This window comes from Bos mutus, chromosome 3, assembly GCF_027580195.1.
Source record: "Bos mutus isolate GX-2022 chromosome 3, NWIPB_WYAK_1.1, whole genome shotgun sequence".
In the NCBI taxonomy this organism is placed as follows: Eukaryota; Metazoa; Chordata; class Mammalia; order Artiodactyla; family Bovidae; genus Bos; species Bos mutus.
This window is the reverse complement of record NC_091619.1, coordinates 1,675,205-1,702,405: the sequence shown is the minus strand read 5'-3', so window position 1 is coordinate 1,702,405 and position 27,201 is coordinate 1,675,205. Positions and strand designations below refer to the sequence as shown.

General features: G+C 37.7%; 1 protein-coding gene and 1 pseudogene across 1 annotated transcript; one reads left to right on the top strand and one right to left on the bottom strand.

The window, feature by feature from the left end:
- The first annotated feature begins 6,810 nt into the window (after positions 1-6,810).
- Positions 6,811-7,787, top strand: OR6Y1 (olfactory receptor family 6 subfamily Y member 1). Its single transcript, XM_005901101.2, is given in 2 exon segments — positions 6,811-7,570; positions 7,573-7,787. Coding segments are annotated over 2 exon segments (975 nt in total).
- Positions 7,788-20,814: 13,027 nt separating this feature from the next.
- On the bottom strand, positions 20,815-22,669 carry LOC102269929 (olfactory receptor 10R2-like; annotated as a pseudogene).
- Positions 22,670-27,201: the final 4,532 nt, after the last annotated feature.

Below are 27,201 nucleotides of genomic sequence, written 5' to 3'. Positions count from 1 at the left end.
TCTAATTTCTATCCCAGTGTACTTTCTATATAATCTTATTACTTTCTATGTTCTCTGAATACCCTTACATTATAGCTTCTGAATGTGTACTATTTACAGATAGTAAGAGTAAACATACAGGTATCCTTATTCCATTTAGAAAATACAGACTTTATACAAATATAATACTTTTTGTTATATCTACTAAGTTACTAATGCATGAGAATCATGTCATTGTATGGAGTTGATATTTGTGTACACAGTATCTTCGTGTATTTGGAATTTTTATGTGTGTGTTTGTTCATATACTTGGGTCTCCACATAAGAATGGATGAATATCAATCTTATGTTATGTTGAATGATTTGGGTTATAAGCACTATCATCCCCAGAAGAATCTTATTATTTGTGAGACCATTCCCCAGAAATAGAGGAGGACACACACACACACACACACACACACACACACACACACACACACACACACACACTTTCCCCACATTTCTCTTCCCCAGAGTCTGTTAAAAAGAAGGGCAGTGTGCTTTAAGCCACTCAAAGGTCTCTCTTGTTCCTCCAGACTCCACTTAACTTGCCAGCTCTTCCCTTAACATTTCCCAAGTATCCCCTTGAGCCCTAGAAAAGCCAAATACTTTCCTGAGGTCTGTGCCTGTTGGGAAGCCCTCTGTGTGTGGAAGGGAGTTCTTTTTTTCAGTAGCTTAGAAACAGGTAAAAGCACAAATAGATCTATTCTGTCCCTTCTTCATGCTGAGCAGAGACACACCAGATTTGCCAGCAACTCTCTAGGCTCAGGGATGGTACCTTCCTCCTCCTGGTCTACATGATTTCTCTTTTCTCCATGCAAGCTGACCATTCCTGAATGAGGCTTGGAAAAGTCATAAGTTTCATCACTGATAAAATAGTGAGTTGAAAAAAACTCAGATAATTCCAAAAGGAAAATTTGGCCAGCTTTTAATTATTCGTTATTATGAAGGGAAGCAGAGGGTATATGAAAATCATTTTTATTTAAATCATTGATTCTTTGGAGCGTTCAGCTGATTGATTTTTTAAAAACAGTTTGCCATCTTTGAGTCTATAATTAGTAGTATAGCAACAGTGTATAGTTGGGGCATAAACTATGTTCCTATATAAATTTCAAATCAACAAAGATTTCTTTAGCACCTATGTGTATTATGATGTATGAAAAATGTTAGCAATTCAGGGATATTGTGTAATATAGATTATCACGTCTACTACTGAAGAACACACTGTAGATGCAAAATGCCTGATTCTCTAAAAATTGCCCTCCTGAAGACATTTCAGTTTAATGCATTAGCCCCAAACTATGCCTTGCAAAGTGCAGGGTCCAGGTATATTCTGATTTGAGACAGAAAGAGAGAAAACTGTCATGTATAAGAGTACACAGATAAATATATGTATATGAGGAGCAGTAGTTGGAATAGAGGTATGTAAATATGTATGTGTGTTTTTATGTTAAATACGACAGGAGCTGGTGAGTGTGACAGTGTTTGCAGTTTTGATAACTTAAATCCTTAGAAGATAAAGAAGATTTCACTTCTCTTCGTAGTACCATAACAGGAAGAAGGTAAATTTCCATTTCCATCGTGTTGACTGTTCACAAAATTCATCATATGGTCACATTTATTCTCAAATTGGGATCTTGAGATAAACTACAAAGATTATCATGTTCAAATGAGACATACAGAAATTCAATCATTATTCTAAATCTCACTAGATGGGAATAAAAATTAGTTCAAAATAGAAGCCATGGTTTTGAAAAGTTATAAAGGGTGTATGGGGTCAGGGATATGACACCCAGATTTTTTCCATTGAAGTTTTCAAAATCAACTCAGAGATTGAGAGGTGCAGAAGGGTCACTGAATCATAGATAATTATCTTGCCCTGCTACAAACTTGGCAATTGCGATGCACATAGACCTGAAGCATATTTGTTCCTAAGAGATTCTGGGAAAAGGGAGATGGACTAGAATTACATCCTTTTAAAACTGATTTGAAGGAGTAAAATTGTGTTTCTCTCTTTTAGAAAATGTCTTGTCACTGAGGGTCCAAGACTAGTATGTTGGCCTCTGCCCAACCTATATCTTTTTCTCATCTCCCTGCAATAATTGTTAGGTTGAACACAAATGATTATCCTGCCACATCTCTCTACCTGTGTCCCACTCTGGAGATTTGGGGCATCCTGTTTGGTCAGATCCATCTCCACAGAGCTGGCATGACAACTTCAAATGCCTCTACTTCTGGGAGTGCTTTGACTGTACAAGCTTTCTCCCTTGCCCCTCACTTCTAGTCTTAGGCATCTATTTCTCCCCAGACAACAGCAATTTCCTTCCCATCCCAGCATGACCACTGCACTGATAACCTATTACCTTTTAGGAAGACTTATTTACATCCTCCTTTAGAAATCAGAGCCTCCTGATCTTCTTTGCTGGCAGGCTTAATGAGATAAAGCTGTTCCTAATGACTGTTTTCAGAATGAAGTTAAGCCTTAAATATTGTGCTATTGTTCATAGTTTTCTGACATTTCTCCTCATTGAATGTCCCAGTTTAACTGGAGTTATTCAGGAAGGATGATCACAAACTTCAGAGGGAATAGCAACCAGATGAAACAAAAAAAAATTTTTTTTGAATGGTTTAGTCTAGAAAAAGAAAAACAAGGGAACATGAGACATTAGTGGGTTTGGGGTGGGGATTGAGGTTAACAGAGCTGATAGCTGTTTTCAGAGCATGAAAGCTATCCTTGCAGCAAGAAATGAGACTTATTCTTTGAAGCTTCAGAAAGCAGAAGCAGAATCCATGGATGTGGCACCACTATGTTCCCTTGGAGAAGGCCCTATATCTCCCAATCAGTGGTTTCTTTTTTTAAAGTATGGCTGTATTTTAGACACTATTTTCTGCTCCTAGAGAGGATCAGGCAAAAGTTAGGTTAATACTTACAAAATTAGCAAGGACTAAAATCATTTAGGGCTTCCCTGGTGACTCAGTGGTAAAGAATCCACCTGCCAATGCAAAAGACGCTGGCTTAATCCCTGGGTCAGGAAGATCCCCTGGAGAAGGAAATGGCAACCCACTTCAGTATTCTTGCCTAGGAAGTCCCATGGACAGAGGAGCTTGGTGCGCTACAGTCCATGGGGTCACAAAAGAGTCAGACACGATTTAGTGACTAAACAACAACAAAATCATTTGATCTATGAGGTTCCCTGCAGCAATATGATCCTGTGCTTCGAACTCTGTTCTTGTGAAACACAGTTTTTTGAAAAAACATTATGATTGTAAGATTTACATTAACTTTTAGAATTCTGTTCAAAGCAAGCTAAGATGTAAGATGAAGTGCCTCACTTATGCTTAGATTATTGGTCCATAGAAGAAATTAAACTGAACAGAGTTTGTTAGATAACCAATTTTGCCAAGGCTGAAATTTTATCAATAAATTGCTACTTTGCCATTTTATAGTTGCTTGACATTCATAAAATCATTTAAGCACTCTGAGATTCACTTCTACTACATGAACAAAACAAGAAGTTGAACTAAAATTCAATTGGTTTTAAACTATTATAATTCTATGAGCTAAGTCCACATGGATAGTGGAGGGTGGGCTCCAAGGAACAGATCTACTGCTACCAAATGTGTTTGAGTTCCAAGATGCTGGAATCTTCACCTAGCTCTTGGCTCTTATCCTGACAATTTGATTCTCCACACTCTAAAGTTTTATTTCTCAGACAAGTTTTCTTTAAAACTGTTTTCAGAGGTACAACTTAAAGCTGTGCTCTTGGCACATCTGGCAGTGTATTAGCATCTCAAAGGTACAGTTTAATGCTCTGAAGAAAAAATAACTTACAACGAGGGAGAATTCATAGATCTTGCCTTATTTATAATCTCCACTGTCCAACTACCTAGTGAATCCTAGACTAGTGAGCAAGGCCAAGTTTTGTGTTAAGTGTGTGCGTGTGTGTGCATGTGTGTGTGTCCATATTCCAACAGAAGACAAAATTGTTGAATTTGCACTATTATAAATTGCTCACCTTTTTGGTTAACAGCGTCTATTTTCCTCTTTTGCATGTGTGCCAAGTCACTTCAGTAGTGTCCGACTCTTTGAGGCCCTATGGACTGTAGCCCACCAGGCTTCTACAGTTCATGGGATTCTCCAGACAAGAATACAGGGGTGGATTGCCATGCCCTTTTCCAGGGATCTTCCAGACCCAGGAATCAAACCTATGTCTCTTACATCTCCTTCATTGGCAGGTAGCTTCTTTACCAGCAGCACTACCTGGGAAGCCCATTTTCCTCTCCAAACATGGATAATTGAGTTGACTCTTCTGCCTTTCTTCGGGATCCTAAAGCTGAGATCTAAGTAGGACGAGGGAAATGAATGGGGTGGGCAGTAGCTTTCTATCTCTTTTACTCCATGATTGTTTCCTCAGGAAAATAAATAAATAACCTTCTCTACTGTCCCCCATCTTTATGTAAACAAAAGCAAGATTGTTGAGATACACAGAGAATAAGAGTGACTGGCTCTGGATAAGAACAGAAAAGAAGAATCAAGCAGTAAGACACAGAGAAAGATTGGAAAAGGTAAGGCATCCAGTCTCTAGCAGTTTTTAGAATGGCTCTCAACTCAGTCAAGAAGGCCATAGGTTTTGCTGAATGACTGGTCAGGAATGCAGAAGGGTCACTAACGGTAAAAGGCAGCTCATTACTTCATTTTTTGGATATTGCTTTCAAACAAGTTATGAGTTCTTTAATGCCTTTGAAAAGGTCTTACAGTCTCCTCCATCTTTATTATTAACAGTGGTCTCTACCATTAAGCGGAGAAGGCAATGGCACCCCACTCCAGTACTCTTGCTTGGAAAATCCCATGGATGGAGGAGTCTTGTAGGCTCCAGTCCATGGGGTCGCTACGAGTCGGGCATGACTGAGTGACTTCACTTTCACTTTTCACTTTTATGCATTGGAGAAGGAAATGGCAACCCACTCCAGTATTCTTGCCTGGAGAATCCCAGGGACAGAGGAGCCTAGTGGGCTGCCCTCTATGGGGTCTCACAGAGTCGGACATGACTGAGACGACTTAGCAGCAGCTACCATTAAGATCTTTGTTGGTTTTTTAGAAGGGTTTTGGGGAGGTTAGTGGTGAATCCTAAAATGATAACAGCAAACATCTATAGGAACTTAATTTAAACTCTAGAACTCATTAGATGTTCACAAAATGTAATGTAACACCTTAGAAATAAAAGAAATAATATTCTAAAAGTTATGTAATATCTTCTCCTAACTAGAGTGGGGACAAAGTGGGATTTAAATCTACTTTTTTCATACTTCTAAGATATCACCCTATACAATGAATTGTATCAAGGGAAATATTACCTCTTTTACCTCTTTTAAAATTTGTTTTTTAATTGAAGGAAAATTGCTTTACAATGTTCAGTTGTAAATGTTCAGTTGTACAGGCTTCTGCTGTACAATATGAATCACCATAATTATACATATAGCCCCTTTCTCCTGAACCTCTCTCCCCTCCCCCATCCCACTCCTCTACGTCATCACAGAGTGCCAGACTGGGTTCCCTGTATTATATGGCAACATCTTGCCAGCTATCTATTTAACTCATCAGATCAGATCAGATCAGTCGCTCAGTCGTGTCCGACTCTTTGCAAATAATAATCAATTCTACTTTTTTCATTCATCCCACCCTCTCCTTTCCCCAATGGGTCCTCAAATCTATTCTCTACATCTGTATCTCCATTCCTTCCTTGAAAGTAGGTTTATCAGTACCATTTTTTCTAGATTCCATGTACATGTATTAATATGTGACATTTGTTTTTCTCTTTCTGACTTCACTCTGTATAACAGATTCTAGGTTCATCTACCTCACTACCATTGACTCAAATTCATTCTTCTTTATGGTTGAGTAATATTCCATTGTATGCATGTACCACATCTTCTTTATTCATTCATCTGTAGATGGACATTTATGTTGTTTTCATGTCCTGGATACTGTAAATAGTGATGCAGGGAACACTGAGGTACATGTGTCTTTTAGAATTGTGGTTTTCTCAGGGTATATGCACAGTAGTGGGGTTGCCGGGTCATATGGTAGATTTATTTCTAGTTTTTTTAAGGAATCTCCTTAATGTTCTCCGTAATGGCTATATCAGTTTATATTCCCACCAGTAGTGTAGGAGTGTTTTTTTCTCCACATTACCTTTTAAACTATCAATTCAATTTTGTTCTCTGAGAAGCCAGTGCATATTCACATTGAATTGGCTATGAATCCTGTGTATTTGATCAAATATCATTTCACTCAAGCTTTACAGCACAGTTAAATAGGTCAAGAAATAGGAGGCATCTATCTGTTTTACAGATAAAAACTTACACAATTATATATGGAAAATGAGCAAATGAGCCCTCCACCTTCTTTCCATATTCAGTTGATGAAAATGTGTTGCTTAAAGGTTGGTATAAAGGCCACTCTCCTATGTCTAACATCCTCCCAATACATCTAAGTGATGTATTGGGAAAGGATAAAGCTGAGAGTTAGGAGGTTCAGACTCCACTTCTGTGTGATGTTGGATGCATTCTCAGATTAATTTGAAAAAAAAATAATAAAGCGTGAACTCATGAAAGTATATTTTGGCTGAAAAGTTTTGGTTCTCTAATCATAATTTGGAAGAAAGTAAAGATATAAAGGCCAGAGAGCTTCTACTGTGATGAGTTTCCAGGCAGCGGGCTCTACAGTCAAAAACTGTAGGTTGGTGCTTGGGACATGGAAGGAACTGATTTTGTCTATGTTCACAGCCAGTTATGATTACCAAGGTTCTGGAAGTAGATAACCATACAGTGACAACACATTTTGTTCTTCTGGGATTTCCAACACGGTCAGCCTTCCAGCTACTCCTCTTCTTTGTTTTCCTGGCAATTTACCTTCTGACACTTGTAGAGAACTTTTTAATCATCCTCGTCATTTATAGTGATGGAAAGTTGCACAAGCCCATGTACTTCTTTCTGAGCAACCTCTCTTTCCTGGAGATGTGGTATGTCACAGTCATCAGCCCCAAGATGCAGATAGACTTCCTCAGTCATGACAAGACAATTTCCTTCAATGGTTGCATGACTCAGCTTTACTTCTTTGTGACCTTTGTCTGCACTGAGTACATCCTCCTTGCTGCAATGGCCTTTGACCGCTATGTAGCCATTTGTAACCCACTACAGTACCCACTCATCATGACCAACCAGCTTTGTGGTACACTGGTTGCAGGATGCTGGTTCTGTGGACTCATGACTGCCATGATTAAAATAGTTTTCATAGCCCGACTTTACTACTGTGGCACACCTCGTATCAATCACTACTTTTGTGATATTTCCCCACTCCTCAATATTTCCTGTGAGGACTCCTCACAAGCTGAACTAGTGGATTTCTTCTTGGCCCTCATGGTCATTGCTGTTCCCCTTTGTGTAGTAGTGGCATCTTACCCCACCATTCTCACCACCGTTCTCAGGATCCCTTCTTCTCAGGGACGCCACAAGGCATTTTCCACCTGTGCTTCTCACCTAGCAGTTGTAATTCTTTCTATTCCACCACCCTTTTCACTTATGCCCGCCCTAAGCTTATGTATGCCTATAATTCCAACAAAATGGTGTCTATGCTCTACACTGTCATTGTCCCACTCCTCAACCCTGTCATTTACTGCCTGAGAAACCGTGAAGTTAAGGCAGCCCTCAGGAAGACCCTACTTTGCAAAGGCAGTGAACCCAGGGAAGATGGGGCTGTGATTAATTAATGTGTAGAATCCCTTCATGCATGAATCAGCAGATGATTCCCACATAGTTCTTCCCACATTCCTGCCTTTGGTTATTTATCAACCTTTAGTACCTTAACACTGATCTCCTTTGTGTGTGTGTGTTTGTGTGTGTGCACATGCACATACATGGCTCGAGGGATAGCCCCAAGAAATAGCCTCTCCTTCTAGGTCAGTAGAGAAGTTTTAAATACTTTCCCAAAATTATGAAAATAGATTTTTCTCTCCCACTAAAATATTAATTAAAAGGAGAGATTTTTGTTTAATTTATTAATGTATCATCTGTACATTCAGCTGTATCCAACACATAGTAGGTGCTTCATAGATATTTGTTGAAAGTATAATTGAATATATACATGTTTGAAATAAGGAGATGAAGATGGGAATTGTGAATACATTTTTAATTTATGAGCCTTCCAGTTCCTCCTTCATCCCATTCTGATTGTGTCTATTCTACATTGTCATTTTCACCTATCTTTGTTTTCTTCCCTTATAAATCCACTCTTTTTAGTCCCTCTTTCCTTTTATAGATTTGTAGATTTCTTGCCTCTTTTCTCTGTCTTTCTCTATGTCCCTTTGTCTCATACCCTCCTCATTTTCTCTCAGCCCTATTTTTCCACAGAAAACATTGGCATGTGTTCATCTAAGTTACCATTTCATCTTAATTGACTCATTTATATTTTTTAAAAATGTTCAAAACCAATGAGTGGCATTGTGAAAGCCCAAGTGAAAATTTAGAAATATCATTATGTTAAACATTAAAAGCACAGCTTTTCTGTATGTCCTTAAGCATAGATTTTATGGCCAATTACTTTTCATTTCTTCTATTACAATTAGTTTTTTTCAGATTCACTTGTGTAAAGTATGATTCCATTAATAAATTTCACCTTTTTCAAGTGTGTTGTTCAATGAATTTTATAAAAGTATATAATTGTGAAACAACAACAGTCACCATATAGAACATTTACACCATCTTGAAAAGTTTCCTTGTGTCCTTTTAAATTAAGTTTCTTATCCATATCCTAGACCTAGCTACTGGCAGCTGACATGGTTTTTATCACTTTAGCTTTGCCTTTTCTAGGAATTCCTTTAAATGAAATCATATAATAGGTACTCTTCTGAGTCAGGCTATTTTCACTTATCATATTGCCTTTATGATTCTTCTATGTAATTATCAGATCAGATCAGATCAGTCGCTCAGTCATGTCTGACTCTTTGCGACCCCATGAATCACAGCACGTGAGGCCTCCCTGTCCATCACCAACTACCAGAGTTCACTCAGACTCAAGTCCATCGAGTCAGTGATGCCATACAGCCATCTCATCCTCTGTCGTCCTCTTCTCCTCCTGCCCCCAATCCCTCCCAGCATCAGAGTCTTTTCCAATGAGTCAACTCTTTGCATGAGGTGGCCAAAGTACTGGAGTTTCAGCTGTAGCATCATTCCTTCCAAAGAAATCCCGGGGCTGATCTCCTTCAGAATGGACTGGTTGGATCTCCTTGCAGTCCAAGGGACTCTCAAGAGTCTTCTCCAACACCACAGTTCAAAAGCATCAATTCTTCAGTGCTCAGGCTTCTTCACAGTCCAACTCTCACATCCATACATGACCACAGGATGAACCATAGCCTTGACTAGATGAAACTTTGTTGGCAAAATAATGTCTCTGCTTTTGAATATGCTATCTAGGTTGGTCATAACTTTCCTTCCAAGGAGTAAGCATATTTTATATATATATAAAATATATAATACAAATATTATATATATGTATATCAAATATTTTATATATGTATATAATTATAATATATATCAGTTATATGAAATGATTATCATAATTATAGATTATAGTTATTTAATAATTATAATTATATATAAGTTTTATGGAATTGCTGGGTGCTATTTCATTGTATGGATATAACACAATTTGCTATATGGACATTCAACAAACTGATGGACATTTAGTCTATTTCTAGTTTAGGGATTTTATTAATAAATCTTCTAAGAATGTTTATGATTAAAATAAGGGTTTTTTAAAATTAATATAAAACTTTAATTTCTCTTCAGGATATGAGGGTTGTTTGGCATCATTGGGCTTCCCAGGTGGTGGTAGTGGCACGGGGAGGGAGGAGGGTTCAGGATGGGGAACACATGTATATCTGTGGTGGATTCATTTTGATATTTGGCAAAACTAATACAATTATGTAAAGTTTAAAAATAAAATAAAATTTAAAAAAATAAAATAAAAAATAAAAACCTGTGTTTACATACAAAAATAAATAAATAAATAAATAGAAAGTAAAAAAAAAAAAAAAAAAAATAAGCTCACAAAAAAAAAAAAAAAGAAAGAAAGCAACTGCCCGCTATTACAGAATATGTAAGAGATGCAGGTTCGATCCCAGGTCGGAAGATCCCCTGGAAGAGGAAATTGCAACCCACTCCAGTATTCTTGCCTGGAGAGTCCCATGGACAAAAGAGCTTGGCAGGCTACAGTCCATAGGGTCACACAGAGTCAGACACAATTGAAGCAACTTGTCATGCACGCACACGTGGCATTGTTACCGAGTAGTATGATGTTTTTGCTTAAATTTGTGAAAAAGTTGTCAAATTTTCCAAAGTAGCTGAAATGTTTTACATTCCTATAAGCAGTTTATGAGACTTCCTGTTGATTTATGACCTTGTCAATTGTTAGAAATATTAAACTTCTGATGTGATTTTTGGTATCTCATTGGTTTTATCTTGCATTGCCCCAATGATGAGCATTTTTTCATTTACTTTCTTGAAATTTATAAAACTTCTTTGTGGGAGTGTGTATTGCTTTTCCTGTTCGTGAAGCCAATTGTCTTGCTGTTCACACTGTTTGTACTGTTCACTGAACCAGGGTAGGCAAGGCACAAACTAAGAAGCTGGAAAGAGATTTAAGGAGCCATAGGAACTGCAGACATTCACTCTCTCCTGGCTGGCACAGCAGCCATAACACAGTCTCTCTTCTGGCTGATGCAGCGACCATAGCAGCAGCCACAACATAACCATAACAGAGCCTAAGCATAACCTCATATAATGTAACCATTGTGTCGCTCCAATGTAGCCCCAATACAGCAGTGGGTTGCCATTTCCTTCTCCAAATACAGGAAGCCAGGGCTTTTGTGGTGAAGCTCATACAGGCATTCCTCACAAAGTAGCTGGTGACCAAATGAGTACTTCATCATGTGCATGCACAGTGCTACAAGAGATCTCAGCTGTTACATACTCATTCTTTGCAAAACGTAGGGCGAGAGAGTCTGACATGCCATTGTGGTTAATCTGCTCTCTCCCTCAGAGTGTCTAATCAAATATTTTATCCAGTTTTTAATTAGAGTTTTTATCTTATTACTAGGACTTCCCTGGGAACTCAAGACAGTAAAGAATTTGCCTGCCTTCCAGGAGAGCAGTGTTCAATCCCTGGGTCAGAAAGATCTAAGCTTTAAAAATTCTTCTTATACACTGTTGCAATTATTTGTCAGATTTGTTTTGCTAATATGTTCTTGCACTTGGTGGCTTGCCTTTTATTTTCTTAAAAGTGTCTTTCAGTAAGCAGCTTATATTCTCACAGTTTTGAAGTACAGAATCTAATTAGGTGCAAGCCATTCAGTTCCCGTGAGGATTTGCTCTGGCATGTAGTAGGTAGGCACCTCTTCTTGTGTGTGCACATGGTGGAGAAAGAGAACACAGCCACATTTAACCTCAATTTTCTGTACAATGGTCCTATCTCCAAATAGAGTCACACTGCAGGTTGAAGTTGCAACATACAAATTTTGAGGGGACATTAACTTTCAGTCCATAAGAATGAGTGTATAGAATTGATATTATTTTCCCCTTAAATATTTGGTAATTTTTGCCAATGAAATAATCTGCATCTGTTTCTATTTAATAATATATCTCCTGCTTATGGATTATATTCCTTCCACATCTTTGAATGTCTAGTATCTTTTTATTAGATATCAGAAATTAGATTTCATTGTTTTACTACTAAATTTTGTTTTATTAAGTATGATCATATATTGTTATGGGGGCATTGGTGATTCAGTGGTAGAATTCTCACCTCCCATGTGGGAGAACGGGGTTTGATTCTTGGCCAGTGAATCATGCTCATGTTTGTTTTGGGCTTCGTTGGTGGCTCAGATGGTAAAGCATCTACCTGCAATACAGGAGACCTGGGTTTGATCCTTGGGTTCAGAAGATCCCCTGGAGGAGGAATTGGCAACCCACTCCAGTATTCTTGACTGGAGAATCCCATGGACAGGGGAGCTGGGTGGGCTACAGTCCAAGGGGTTGCAAAGAGTTGGACACGACTGAGCAACTAACACACACATATATTGTTCTGGCTCAATGTTGTTCTATTTAAGATCAGTTAGATAATTTTAAGCCTTTGCTTAAAGTTTTTAAGTTGTGTCAAAACAGCCTTCAGGCTAGTACTGATTTATTCCAACTACTGGGCAAATATTCTTAGGATTCTACCTTGTGCTGTGTAGCCTACAAAGTCTACTCTGGCTGCTGGGAACACAAACTCTTCTTTTGTGAGCTCTAGGAATAGTGTGGTGTACTGCTTACAGTAGTTTTTTCCCTCCTTCAATAAGTGGTAGTTTCTTCTCATAGATGTGTTTGTCAGTACTATGCCAAAGGCTTGAAGTCAAAGACTTTTTTTAGATATGTAGAGCTCTTTCTGTGTGCTAACTCCTCTCTAGTCTCTGTTTTGTAAAAAGCCCTTTCATCCTCTCTGAACTCCAATCTCTGTCTTAATTCAGTTAGATTCGCTGGCACTCTTTGGATTCCCCCTCTGCCAAAAACTGGGGTAACTAAACTTCTAACTTTAGTATTTAAACATTTTAAAATAAAAAATTTTCTCACCGCATCATAATCACAGAGTAATATTTATTGTGTTCTGTGAAATTATTTACCTTCAACTTAATGCCCAGACACGGCTACTTTTCTACATGACTAAAATAAGTACCTCTAGCTAAATCAGTCAATCAGAGACTGTTCTTTTCTCTTTTGGACTCTCCACCAGAAACATCATTCTCAGCATTTTTTAAACTAGAGTCAATTTCCTCTAGGGTCTGCTATTGGGGTCCATATTCTGTGCTATGCACCCTGGAAACTGCTCACAGGTTGTAAGGTAGAGAAATCATCTCTCTTCTGTCAAGGACCACATCTTATGCTGCCTGCTGCCCAGTGTCTGAAAACTGACATTTTGCACATTGTTTTCAGTGTTCCATTTTTTAAGGTGGAGGTGGGTTCCAGTCCAAGTCCTATTAATTCATTGTAGGAAGAGATGAAGTCATTACTTACTGTATTGTTATATTAATTAAATTAGATATAAGATACTTTAATTTAAAGATATGTAAGGAAGGGAACTAAAGAAAAAGAAAGACTGTATAGCTATTAGCATCATTTATTTAATTAAAAAAAACCACTATTCTTGTCTGGGTGAGAAGTTTGGGAAAATGCACAGTAGATTCAATATTTTAAAGCAGAAAAAAATGTTTATCTTTGTTTCTTCCACCATATAACAGGTACTCAGTAAATAAAAATAGAGTAAATACTTGAGAGAATCTGAAATCTGGCTTTAGCAGTCTTTTACATTAATATCAGTCAGTTGATTCCTCCCACATCTTTGTTTGTCAATATTGATACTAAAACTGCTTTTTACTACTCAAAAAAACCTTCATAAACTGTTAATCTGAGTCCAAGCTAGTACTGTTCACTATGCTTGTGCTCAGTCGCTTCATTCATGTATGACTCTTTGTCACCCTATGGACTGGAGTCCGCCAAGTTCGTCTGTCCATGGGATCCTCCTGGCGAGAATACAGGAGTGGATTACTATGCTTTCCTCCAGGAGATCTTCCCAAACAACAGAATGAATCAGCATCTCTGACTACAGGCAGATTCTTTACCCACTGAGCCACCTGGGAATCTCCACTATACAATAGGCCAATAAATTTGAGAGAAGCTGGTGCAGGAATAGAGACTTTATTCACAAAGTCAGCAGAATGAGAAGATGATGCACTTGTGTCCCAAAGAACCATCTCACCTGAGCTAGAATCAGGTTTCTTTTACTAAAAGGGGAGGGGGTAAATTCCTTGTTCTACACTGTGTTAATTTCTTCCTTCCTTCAGTGATTTGCAGGTGGGCCTTGTCAGGAAGTTTCCTGTGAGCTGAACAAAGGTATTTTAACTTAATGCTTGTTACAGGGAAGGCAGGGCTCCCAGCGATGGGCCATTTTATATAATTTAAGCTAGTAGGTAACATCCCTTTGGTGATTAATTTGTAGCAAAAGCAATAGAATACAAAGGTTAAAGTGAAAGGAGCAGATCCAATATGGAATAAGATTTTTCTTTTCTCTATGGGAATATTGCATGTCAAAGATGTTATATTGATAGTTCTTGAGAATTGTTTACAATAAGGCACCCAAGCACTACGGGAGCACAATATAAGGAAGTGCCATTATTCATTTGTAGGTTTTATTTTTTTCATGTTATGAAAATATTAAGTGCACAACAGACACACATACCAAAAAAAAAAAAACCCTCAAGATAAATAATAAATAAAAATCAACTAAAAATTGCAAACAACAGCAAAACAAATATAACTTTTTAAAAATTAATTAATTCATTTTAATTGGAGGCTAATTACTTTACAATATTGTACTGGTTTTGCCATACATTGACATGAATCAACCATGGGTGTACATGTGTCCCCCATCCTGAATCCTCCTCCCACCTCCCTCCCCATTCCATCCCTCTGGGTCATCTCAGTGCACTGTCCCTGAGCGTCCTGTCTCATGCATCGACCTTGGACTGGTGATCTGTTTCACATATGATAATATACATGTTTCAATACTGTTCTCTCAAATCATCCCACCCTAGCCTTCTCCCACAGAGTCCAAAAATCTGTTCTTTATATCTGTGTCTCTTTTGCTGTCTCGCATATAGGGTCATCATTCAGTTCAGTTCAGTTCAGTCACTCAGTCGTGTCCGACTCTTTGCGACCCCATGAACTGCAGCACGCCAGGCCTCCCTGTCCATCACCAACTCCAAGAGTTCACTCAGACTCAGCTCCATCAAGTCAGTGATGCCATCCAGCCATCTCATCCTCTGTCATCCCCTTCTCCTCCTGCCCCCAATCCCTCCCAGCATCAGAGTCTTTTCCAATGAGTCAACTCTTCGCATGAGGTGGCCAAAGTACTGGAGTTTCAGCTTTAGCATCATTCCTTCCAAAGAAATCCCAGGGCTGATCTCCTTCAAAATGGACTGGTTGGATCTCCTTGCAGTCCAAGGGACTCTCACGAGTCTTCTCCAACACCACAGTTCAAAAGCATCAATTCTTTGGTGCTCAGCCTTCTTCACAGTCCAACTCTCACATCCATACATGACCACTGGAAAAACCATAGCCTTGACTAGACGAACCTTTGTTGGCAAAGTAATGTCTCTGCTTTTGAATATGCATTCTAGGTTGGTCATAACTTTCCTTCCAAGGAGGAAGCGTCTTTTAATTTCATGGCTGCAGTCACCTTCTGCAGTGATTTTGGAGCCCAGAAAAATAAAGTCTGACATTGTTTCCACTGTTTTCCCATCTATTTCCCATGAAGTGATGGGACCAGATGCCATGATCTTTGTTTTCTGAATGTTAAGCTTTAAGCCAACTTTTTCACTTTCCACTTTCACTTTCATCAAGAGGCTTTTTAGTTCCTCTTCACTTTCCGCCATAAGGGTGCTGTCATCTGCATATCTGAGGTTACTGGTATTTCTCCCGGCAATCTTGATTCCAACTTGTGCTTCTTCCAGTCCAGCGTTTCTAATGATGTACTCTGCATAGAAGTTAAATAAACAGGGTGACAATATACAGCCTTGACGTACTCCTTTTCCTATTTGGAACCAGTCTGTTGTTCCATGTCCAGTTCTAACTGTTGCTTCCTGACCTGCATACAAATTTCTCAAGAGGCAGATCAGGTGGTCTGGTATTCCCATCTCTGAGAATTTTCCACCGTTTATTGTGATCTACACAGTCAAAGGCTTTGGCATAGTCAATACAGCAGAAATAGATGTTTTTCTGGAACTCTCTTGCTTTTTCCATGATCCATTGGATGTTGGCAATTTGATCTGCCTTTTCTAAATCTGGCTTGAACATCAGGAATTTCACGGTTCACATATTGCTGAAGCCTGGCTTGGAGAATTTTGAGCATTACTTTACTAGTGTGTGAGATGAGTGCAACTGTGCGGTAGTTTGAGCATTCTTTGGCATTGCCTTTCTTTGGGATTGGAATGAAAACTGACCTTTTCCAGTCCTGTGGCCACTGCTGAGTTTTCCAAATTTGCTGGCATATTGAGTGCAGCATTTTCACAGCATCATCTTTCAGGATTTGAAATAGCTCAACTGGAATTCCATCACATTCACTATCTTTGTTTGTAGTGATGCTTTGTAAGGCCCACTTGACTTCACATTCCAGGATGTCTGGCTCTAGGTCAGTTATCACACCATCATGATTATCTGGGTCGTGAATATCTTTTTTGTACAGTTCTTCTGTGTATTCTTGCCATCTCTTCTTAATATCTTCTGCTTCTGTTAGGTCCACACCATTTCTGTCCTTTATCGAGCCCATCTTTGCATGAAATGTTCCCTTGGTATCTCTAATTTTCTTGAAGAGATCTCTAGTCTTTCCCATTCTGTTGTTTTCCTCTATTTCTTTGCATTGATTGCTGAAGAAGGCTTTCTTATCTCTTCTTGCTATTCTTTGGAACTCTGCATTCAGATGTTTATATCTTTCCTTTTCTCCTTTGCTTTTCGCTTCTCTTCTTTCACAGCTATTTGTAAGGCCTCCCCAGATATAACCTAGATAGCAAAATCCATTTTGCTTTTTTGCATTTCTTTTCCATGGGGATGGTCTTGATCTCTGTCTCCTGTACAATGTCACAAACCTCATTCCATGGTTCATCAGGCACTCTATCTATCAGATCTAGGCCCTTAAATCTATTTCTCACTTCCACTGTATAATCATAAGGGATTTTATTTAGGTCATACCTGAATGGTCTAGTGGTTTTCCCTACTTTCTTCAATTTAAGTCTGAATTTGGCAATAAGGAGTTCATGGTCTGAGCCACAGTCAGCTCCTGGTCTTGTTTTTGCTGACTGTATACAGCCTCTCCATCTTTGGCTGCAAAGAATATAATCAATCTGATTTCAGTGTTGGTGATGTCCATGTATAGAGTCTTCTCTTGTGTTGTTGGAAGAGGGTGTTTGTTATGACCAGTGCATTTTCTTGGCAAAACTCTATTAGTCTTTGCCCTGCTTCATTCCATATTCCAAGGCCTAATTTGCCTGTTACTCCAGGTGTTTCTTGACTTCCTACTTTCGCATTCCAGTCAAATTCCATATATATATTATATATATATATATATATATTATATATATACATGCATTAATATACTGTATTGGTGTTTTTTTTTCTGACTTGCTTCACTCTGTATAATAGGCTCCAGTTTCATCCACCTCATTAGAATTGATTCAAATGTGTTCTTTTTAATAGCTGAGTAACATTCCATTGTGTATATGTACCACAGCTTTCTTATCAATTCATCTGCCAATGGCCATCTAGGTTGCTTCCATGTCCTAGCTATTGTAAACAGTGCTTTGATGAACATTGTGGTACATGTGTCTCTTTCAGTTCTGGTTTCCTCAGTGTGTATGCCCAGCAGTGTGATTGCTGGGTTGTTTGGCAGTTCTATTTCCAGTTTCTTAAGTAATCTCCACACTGTTCTCCATAGTGGTCATACTACTTTGCATTCCCACCAACAGTATTAGAGTTTTCCCTTTTCTCTACACCCTCTCCAGCATTTATTGTTTGTAGACTTTTTACAGGTGGGAGGAGGAGGGGATGACAGAGGATGAGATGGTTGAATGGCACCACTGACTCAACAGACATGAGTTTGAGTAAGCTCCGGGAATTGGTGATGGACAGGGAATCCTGGTGCGCTGCTGTCCATGGGGTCACAAAGAGTCAGACAAGACTGAGCGACTGAACTGAATTGAACTGATTCTGACTGGCATGAGATGGTACCTCATTGTGGTTTTGGTTTGCATTTCTCTGATAATGAGTGATGTTGAGCATCTTTTCATATGTTAGCCATTGTATGTCTTCTTTGCAGAAATGTCTGTTTAGTTCTTTGGCCCATTTTTTGATTGGGTCGCTTATTTTTCTGGAATTGAGCTGCAGGAGTTGCTTATATATTTTTTAGGTTAATTCTTTGTCAATTGCTTCATTTGCTATTATTTTCTCCCATTCTGAAGGCTGTCTTTTCACCTTGCTTATAGTTTCCTCCATTGTGCAAAAGCTTTTAAGTTTAATTAGGTCCCATTGTTTATGGGTCATAGAGGATCCTCCTGTGATTTATGTCGGAGAGTGTTTTGCCTATGTTTTCCTCTAAGAGTTTTATAGTTTCTGGTCTTACATTTAGATCTTTAATCCATTTTGAGTTTATTTTTGTGTATGGTGTTAGAAAGTGTTCTAGTTTCATCCTTTTACAGGTGGTTGGCCAGTTTTCACAGCATCACTTGTTAAAGAGATTGTCTTTTCTCCATTGTATATTCTTGCCACCTTTGTCAAAGATAAGGTGTCCATAGGTGCATGGGTTTATCTCCTGGCTTTCTATTTTGTTCCATTGATCTATATTTCTGTCTTTGTGCCAGTACTATACTACCTTGACTGTAGTTTTGTAGTAGAGCCTGAAGTCAGGCAGGTTGATTCCTCCAGTTCCATTATTCTTTCTCAATATTGCATAGGTTATTCAAGGTTTTTTGTATTTCCATACAAATTGTAAAAGTATTTGTTCTAGTTCTGTGAAAAATACCATTGGTAGCTTGATAGGGATTGCATTGAATCTATAGATTGCTTTGGGTAGTATACTCATTTTCACTGTACTGATTCTTCTGATCCATGAACATAGTATATTTCTCCATCTATTTGTGTCATCTTTGATTTCTTTCACCAGTGTTTTATAGTTTTATATATATAGGTCTTTTAAAACAAAGATAACTTTACTAGCATGTTGATATATGTACTTGACGGGCTTCCCTGGTGGCTCAGACAGTAAATAATCTGCCTGCACTGCAGAAGACACAGGTTTGATCCTTGGGTTGGGAAGATCCCCTGGAGAATGGAATGCTATCAACTCCAGTATTCTTACCTGGAGAATCCCATGAACAGAGGAGCCTTGCAGACTACAGTCTATGACGTTGCAAAGAGTTGAACACGACTAAGCAACTAAGCACACACATACTACAAAACCAGAGGGAAGTAAAAATGTCTTTAACTTGGGACTGGATTGATCCACTCAAATGATCAATTATTTTGCATTCCTCTAGCTTTATATATATATATATATATATATATATATATATATATATACATATATATATGAGGGTGTGTATGATCTGGCATAACTGGCCCAAAATGCCCAATCTGAAAAATGTAGATGCATTCACATTTTAAATATATTTGCATTATTTCAAGTTATCAATTCTTGTTTCTAAGATTAAAAAAATGAAAACCTAATTGCATGGAGAGGGACTCAGGGAACACTGATAAGTAATAAATAGACAAAATTCAGATAATTTGAAAAGGAAGAGGTATTTGAGAAAGCTAAAAAGAACTGTTTCTACTGCAACAGGAATTTAGAAAAATATTAAAATAATTGTGGTACAAGTATATTTACAAATGCAGTGACAAAAAAAGAGGGTGTTTTGGTTGATACCTTACATTTCCTCTAAAGTATGATGCAATAATATCAGGTAACATTGTGTTTGGAAAGAGTGACAGAGAGGGCTGTGGGAGGGAAGAACAGTTAATTGTTTTAAATGGAAGTGTGAATATGCACAATACCTTCTTCAAAGAACAGAAGATTAGTGATAATTGAAAAAGAAATATCCAGCTAAGCAAAACTGATCAAAATATGCTTTAAAATTAAAGGACTATGGATATATAACATATAATCCTTTAGTCTGAAAAACATAAGGGTCAGAAAAGAATACACATGTAATAGAATTTATAGAAAAATTATAGGGAAGAAACTCGATGTATTAATATAAAATTAACTTTAAGGACTAGGGAGAGGATTATCCAAAGTCATCTGGATTATTATACCCATTTCCTGGTGACTCTATCAAAGAATGCTGTTAATGAAATGAAAAGTACCTTGAGAATAATCCAGAGAAAAATAACCAGGATTTATCAGCTAGGTTAAAGGTGTTTTAGGGAAAGCATACATTATTCATCTTCAAATATTTAAATTGCTGCTGTGGAAGTGAAAAATTATATACAGGATATTCATCTCCAGAAATAATATGTGTAATGAAAAGGAGGACAGTATATAAAAGTGGAGCTTTATAACAGTGATATTTAACAGTGGTTAAACTAGAGGCAGAAATACTGCAGGTAAGATCCCTGCAACGACAGAGCAATTGGAAGTGATACACTTGGGTCCTTTTCAACACTGATAACTCATGGTTATATGAAATTTCAACTAGATTTATTCCATTTTCTTAACGATTTTTTTGTGAAGAGTCCTGTTGAAGTTTTTCTAAACTTGAAAATTTGTAATGACTGAACCTTCTATATTGAATTACCATTCACAGTATGTTACTTATCCTTCCTGGAAGAGACTAAAATTATTCTTACCTAAGTATACATACAGCTTATTCAATTTTTGGTATAGTAGAAACATTGGGAAACAACTATATTCCAATAAAATTAATTTAAAATATACTTCTCTGTTCAAGTTTAAGAGCATTTCAAATATGTATAGTATTAATAATTACCCCCAAGTTTAAGATTGCACTTCACCAAACCTATCAAATTAATACCATGGAGAAGCTTTCACTATGAGGTTATAAAGTGCTATGTGAATGAAAGACAACATTGTCATCACTTTTACAGTTATTGGTATATCCTCAGAAAAGAGTATTTTGTAGATACGAAGTATTCTCATTACAGAGCTTCAGAATAAAATCCTCTTCTGCCAATCACTTTTCGAATGGCCATCTGGACATCTTTCTTCCTTAGGCTAGACACCAGGGGGTTCAGCAATGGAGCTGCAACTGTGTAGGTCACTGTCACAAGTCTATCTTTGCTGGATGAGTACTTCGATGACAGCCCCAGGTAGACAAAGGAGGCACAGCCATAGTGGGCAATGACTACGGTAAGATGTGAGGCACAAGTGGAGAAGGCTTTTCTCTTGCCTTCAACTGATGGGATCCTCAGGATCGTATGAACAATGAAGCCATAAGAGATGCAGATAAAAGTCATAGGGACCATGAATGCTAAAACTCCACCAATGAAGATGATGAGTTCATTATAGGAATCAGTACAGACAAGGCAGATAACTGGTGAGATGCCACAGAAGTAATGGTTAATCTTGCTGGGACAGAAAGGTAGTTCAAAAAACTAAGAGGAAGCCTATCAATGAAAACAAAACAAAAAAAACAATTACAGTACAAGTGGCTGCCAACTGTCCACAGACTTGCCAGCTCATAAGGATAGAGTACCAAAGTGGATGACAGATGACAACAAAGTGGTCATAACCCATGATTCCCAGTAGCATGCAATTAGTGACAGCAAAACCAAGGAAGAAAACTATCTGAGTGGCACAGTTAATAAATGAGATTGTTCTGAACAGAGACGACAGATTTATGAGCATCTTGGGCAGAATGACAAAGGTATAGCATGTCTCAGAGATGGAAAGGATCCCTAGGAAGAAATGCATGGGTATGTGGAGGCTGAAATCCAGTCAGATGACAGTGGCAATGGTGATGTTTCCACTCAGGATAATTAGATACAGGCACAGAAAAAACAGCAAAGAGGATGAACTGGATTTTTCCAAGGTTGGAGAATCCCATCAATAGGAACTCTGTGACAGAGGAATAATTAGCTTGGTTGACTTGTTCCCCAAGATTGATCTACAGAGGACAAAAATGAAGAAACAGTGTTTGCCATGAAAGGTGGAGATAGTTAGTTCCACTATAGATTGAGGAACAGGAAATAGGAGAAGGGATAAGGACTGATGCTAGTAGGAAATGCCCAATGGACTATGTCAATTCATGGAATTGTTTCCAAAACTCGAGTACATATTTCCAGTGATATTTCTGCATGTTTCTTAGTGTTTAAGTCTAGGGAATTATTTTCACACTCCCTACTTTAAATAGCAATTAGGGAATGGAAATGTCTGAAACTTCCTGCATGTCAGCCTAACTCTATCATTTATTATCAGTGTAATTTTTTGTGCTTCAGCTTTTTAATGTGTAACATAAAATACTAATAATACCTCTTTCCTAGTTTTCTTATGAAAATTAAAGCACTGAGCAGAGCACATGCACACTGTAAACTTCTAGTAAATGTCAGCCTCTGCTACATGTTATTTAATTTTCAGGTAGTAGTGTTAGTTTTTCTTAAGCTTCCTTGTGGAGATACTTTAAACATATATCTACTTCAGGTTTTAGTTTTTAATCCTATTATTTTATTAAAAAAAAAAAACAACTACCAGACCAACATGCATACCCAATTCCTATTTGCATGCATTTACAGAGACAATATTGTATTGACTTAAGTACATCTTTTCCCCTTAATCAATTGATTTCAAACACTTAATAGAAGAGAGTTGGATGGGATTTTAGTATATTTAAGTGACTCTAGAGAAACACAAAGTTATTACAGTCAGGTTGGCCATTGATATTACTAAATACCTACCATTCTGCCAAGATAATTCTCTGATTCTGCTCTAATTGTAGTTTCAAACTTCAAAAGACAATAAATCAAACACATCGGACCTTACTTCAATATGAGCCATTGTGTCTACTCACATTTTACCCGGATTTCCAACAGAACTCAATATTGCGTTGGGTGCACCTGGCCTCAAGGAGTTTCAGCTTCTCCAATTTCTCCTAACTAAATGATGAGAAAATCCTTTTGACAATTCAACTAAAATCAAGTTTGAATTTTTAAAGTAATAAAAAGATCAAAGCAACCAAATAGTTGAAAATATAAGGCACAAAAGAAGAATACAAAAAGAAAAACTTCTACCTAAAGTAGCTCAGTTGCAGAGACCAGCTGTCGATCCTACATTTTCAAGGTATATTTCTTAATCTATATAATCTTTGAATATTTTCTCTTCACATTCTCTCATTTCAAGAGAAGCAAAAGTATGTTTCATTTTTCTACCTGAGTGTAGCAGAGTGACCCGTAGGCTAATAGGTAGACTTGATATGCTCTCTAAGTAGACAGGGCTTCTTTGGTGGCAGAGTGGTAAAGAATACATGTGTCATGAAGGAGATGCAGGTTTGATACCTGGGTCAGGAAGATTCCCCTGGAGAAGGAAATGGAAACCCACTTCAGAATGATTTCCTGGTAAATCCCACGGACAGAGGATCTTGGCAGGCTAGAGTTCATGGGGTCCCAAAGAATCGGACATGACTTAGTGACAGAGCATGCACACTGAGTAGACAAGTCATCACATTCATCGGTTTATCCACTCATTAATGTGTTAATTTATTGATAAATTAAATTAATATATCTAGTTACTACATATCTATTTTTAAATTATATCTATCTTAGGTTGAGTACTGTTCTTAACTGAAATAATTGTAAATCACTTTGCCTTCTTCAACAAACAGCAAGACTGTGTCTTCTCATCTTGCAGTATCTCACCTCTGTACTTTACTCGTACTTTCCCCTTCACCTGGAAAACCTTATGCACTTTCTGTTCATTTTTGAAACTTAGATAGAAGGTGTGACCTCTGACTACTCTTGTCTCCAATGGTAAGAGGGACATGAACTTTCCCTTCTCTTAGTTTAGTGACTTTCTATTGTGTATGAGATGTATCATGAAAGTAGCAGCCTCCACTTTCTCATATATCAGAGTGTGAATGCCTTAGGAGCAGTTTTATATTTCCCATAACATAAATACAAATTGATACTTAATAACTGTTTGTTTAATGAATTGATGACTAAATATTTTATTTTTTTAAAGATGGCATCTGCTAAAGGCATAATGTAAAGTCATGAAAGAGATGATGGAATTTTAAACCTTATTTGGAGAATCTGGGAACAGAGATTTAGCTCACAATCTATCAGATCACACTGCAAAGTTATAATTGTGTTAATGTGTCACACAACCAAGAAGTTATAGAACATTAACCAGACCCAAGTTCTCCTGATACCCTACCATTGCTTTTATTATTATTATTATTACTACTCTTACTAAAACTCTGTTTTTTCCAAATACTTTCATGCATAATTAGATATCTAACAAAACAAACCACCATGTTATTCCCTGAACAATGTAATTTATTTTATCTCCTCAGTTCCCATTTATGAGTCTTATGCAGTAGATTATTTGTCCACAGAATGTTAGAAGTGTGAGAGCTAAAGACAGTAGAAAGTCTGTAAGGAAAAATAAGTCAGTTATACTTCCTTTACTCCTTCATTCCCTGTTAGATTTTTTTTTAATATACCACTGTCACCAGAGAATAGTTTCATGTGATGTTTGAGAATGGACATTGAATGAACTAAATGTTGAAAATTCATTTTTATAAGGAATTAGCAGTTTCTGTCCTTTATTTTTCAATTACCCAGAAAAGACTTTCAAAAGGAATCAGTCTTTCAGAGATGGCTGATAGAAAGGAAGTAAGTTCCATGGACTAGGGGAGCATATTCGATGGCACTTATTTATAGCCATTCCTGTGCCTACTACAATTCATTGGTGATGCTCTATTTATCACCCCACAGCCTTATATTATTCTCCAACTTTTATGTCTACCTTGTGTATTTGTGCCTTGATTTCCCTACATGCTCTTTTTAACCATCACTCATAGATAGACTAAAACTCACAGGATGATTGGAACATTTCTGAAATTATCATTGGAGACCTCTCTATCACTATACCCAACACTAATTTTACTCAATTTTCCACATAAAATAACCCAACAGGGCCTGTTTCTCTATGTTTCCTAGCACAAAGCTATTAGAAATCAGTGAAACCTAACAATCTAATAAAAATAAGACTCAAAAACTAATTTTACTACAATCATTTCTATTTTTAAATGACTCTATTCTCTTTCTACTACTGACATCTCAATACCTCCAAACTGTGTTCCTACCTCCTCTGCTGAGAATTATGAGAAGTATCCCCTAAAGCATCATTGAAGAACTTTTCTTTTGTCTCTTATTAGTTGTGGGCCTAGCATGCTGGTTTATGTTTATACTTTCCCAAGCTCCAGGGATCCATTATTGCAGCATTAACTTTGGCAAAGTTCCAGTCTTTTCAATGAGTAAACAGGATGTAGAAAACAACGTGGATCCTAAATCTCTCAGGTCCAACAGGCTAAAAAGGACACAGGAGAAGGTTAATGCTGGCAATTAGCTGGCAATTAGTCCCAGGTTGCCTGATAGCTCATTAGAAGCTGAAAATTGTTGCAAATTAAGAAAAGAGATGTAAATATAGAAAACCCATATTACAATAGGTAACACAGGACTGAATTTTCTGAGGTCATTAGGTAAGAAAGAAAACCCTTTTCCTCCTTGGACTTCACCAAGACAAATAAAGCCTGCTTTATCATTACAAATAAAGAAGCAAAGTTATCCTTTTTAGTCTAGTTTCATCTGAACTCTATAAATTCAGTTTCTGCACCAAGGAGAGGGGCATAGGAACACATAACGTGAGGGATGAGAAAGGGTGATATCATAGCTAGTAAAACTGAGACTTTGAAGAACAGTGGCAAAGAGCTGGTTTGAGGACTGAAGGATAGCCATGGACTGTTTAGATGTGAGTCATAGAGGCAATACTTCACTTCTTCCAAGCTTGATGGAGATGAAAAGATCTCCAATCAAGTGTCTGCCTCAAGGATAGGGAACAGGATGAAAAAATCTTGGGTAGCGTCCTAGAGGGTTTGGCCAGTCCCCTAATTATCCTCGTTCTTTCTCACAATTCTCTGTTGAATAGACCCAAGGCAGGTGAGAGAAGAAAAAAACACATAATCGCCTGCTGTACACACATATGCCATTGTTTTCATATCCTGTATTTGAAATGAAGTTAAAGTCAAGTTTTCTGTTGCTGGACTCAGCCATCACAATTTCTAGACTTTTAGATTTTCTAGAAATCTTTATTCTTCATTTTCTGTGAGATAATGAAGAAAAATTCACCCTCTCTCTCACATGTGTGACTCACAATGGGAGGTCAGAAAAGATTTCAGGCACTTAGCATCGAAGTCTTCTCCCACTTGACTCTATTGCAGTTCCTGTCAGTAGTTCTTGGTTGAGATGTAGCTGATAGAACTCCCTAGCAGCTGTCCTCAAATGAGCAGAAGCTCCCAAGTGAGATGATTACTGACTCAGAGTCTTTATTTCCAGCTATACCATTTTCAGAGGTACCAACAGAGCTATAGCAATGGCTACTGCTTCTTCCAACAGTTTTCAAATGTGCACAACAGTTCTGCCTAATAGTGGCAGAATTCCTGGGTTTCTTTGCCATCTTGTCTGCTCAGTGTATCTTCCCAAGCAAACAATTCCCCATGGGGTGCAGGCCAAGTCCTCAGCATAAACCTTTAAAAAAAATCTGTTCAAAGACCTCTAAGGTATCAGTGCAGAAATAAATCTGAAAAAATACTGTAGTTAGTCACATTTCTAGAATCACTTCTTGACACAGTTGTGGATGTAGGATAATCTCTATAACTGTATGAACCAATTTCTGCGACTAGAACATATGTGAATATAATCTATTGGTTGTGTTTCTCTGGAGAACCTAGTGAAAATAAAAGTGTTAGTCCCTCAGTTGTCTGACTTTTTGTGACCCCATGGACTATGACCCACCAGACTCTCTGTCCATGGAATGCTCTACCCAAGAATACTGGAGTGGGTACCCATTTCCTTCTCCAGGGAATCTTCCCTACAGAGGGACTGAACCTGAGTATCCTGTGTTACAGGCAGATACTTTATGTCTGAGCCACAAGGGAAGACAGATACACAAAACATACTCTGCACATAAAGGAAGATATATATGGAGATGAAAATGTAAAGAAGAAATTTTAAAAATTATTAAAAGACTGTGTCATGTTAGTCAGTAGCTTTGATTTTCATGTAAATGAAGCACAATATAACCCAGCATAAGGAAAGGGAATCTATTGGCTTAAATTATTGGGTGGTCCAATAGTTAAGATTTCACCTTCCAATGCAGGGACTGAGAGTATGATCCCTGGTCAGGGGGCTAAGATTCCACATCCCTCATGGCCAAAATGAAGACTTTGAAAATGGTCCACAGCAAATAAATAAATCACTAGAAAGTTCAAGACATTTCTGATCAGATATGGCTCGATTCATAGACTTGCA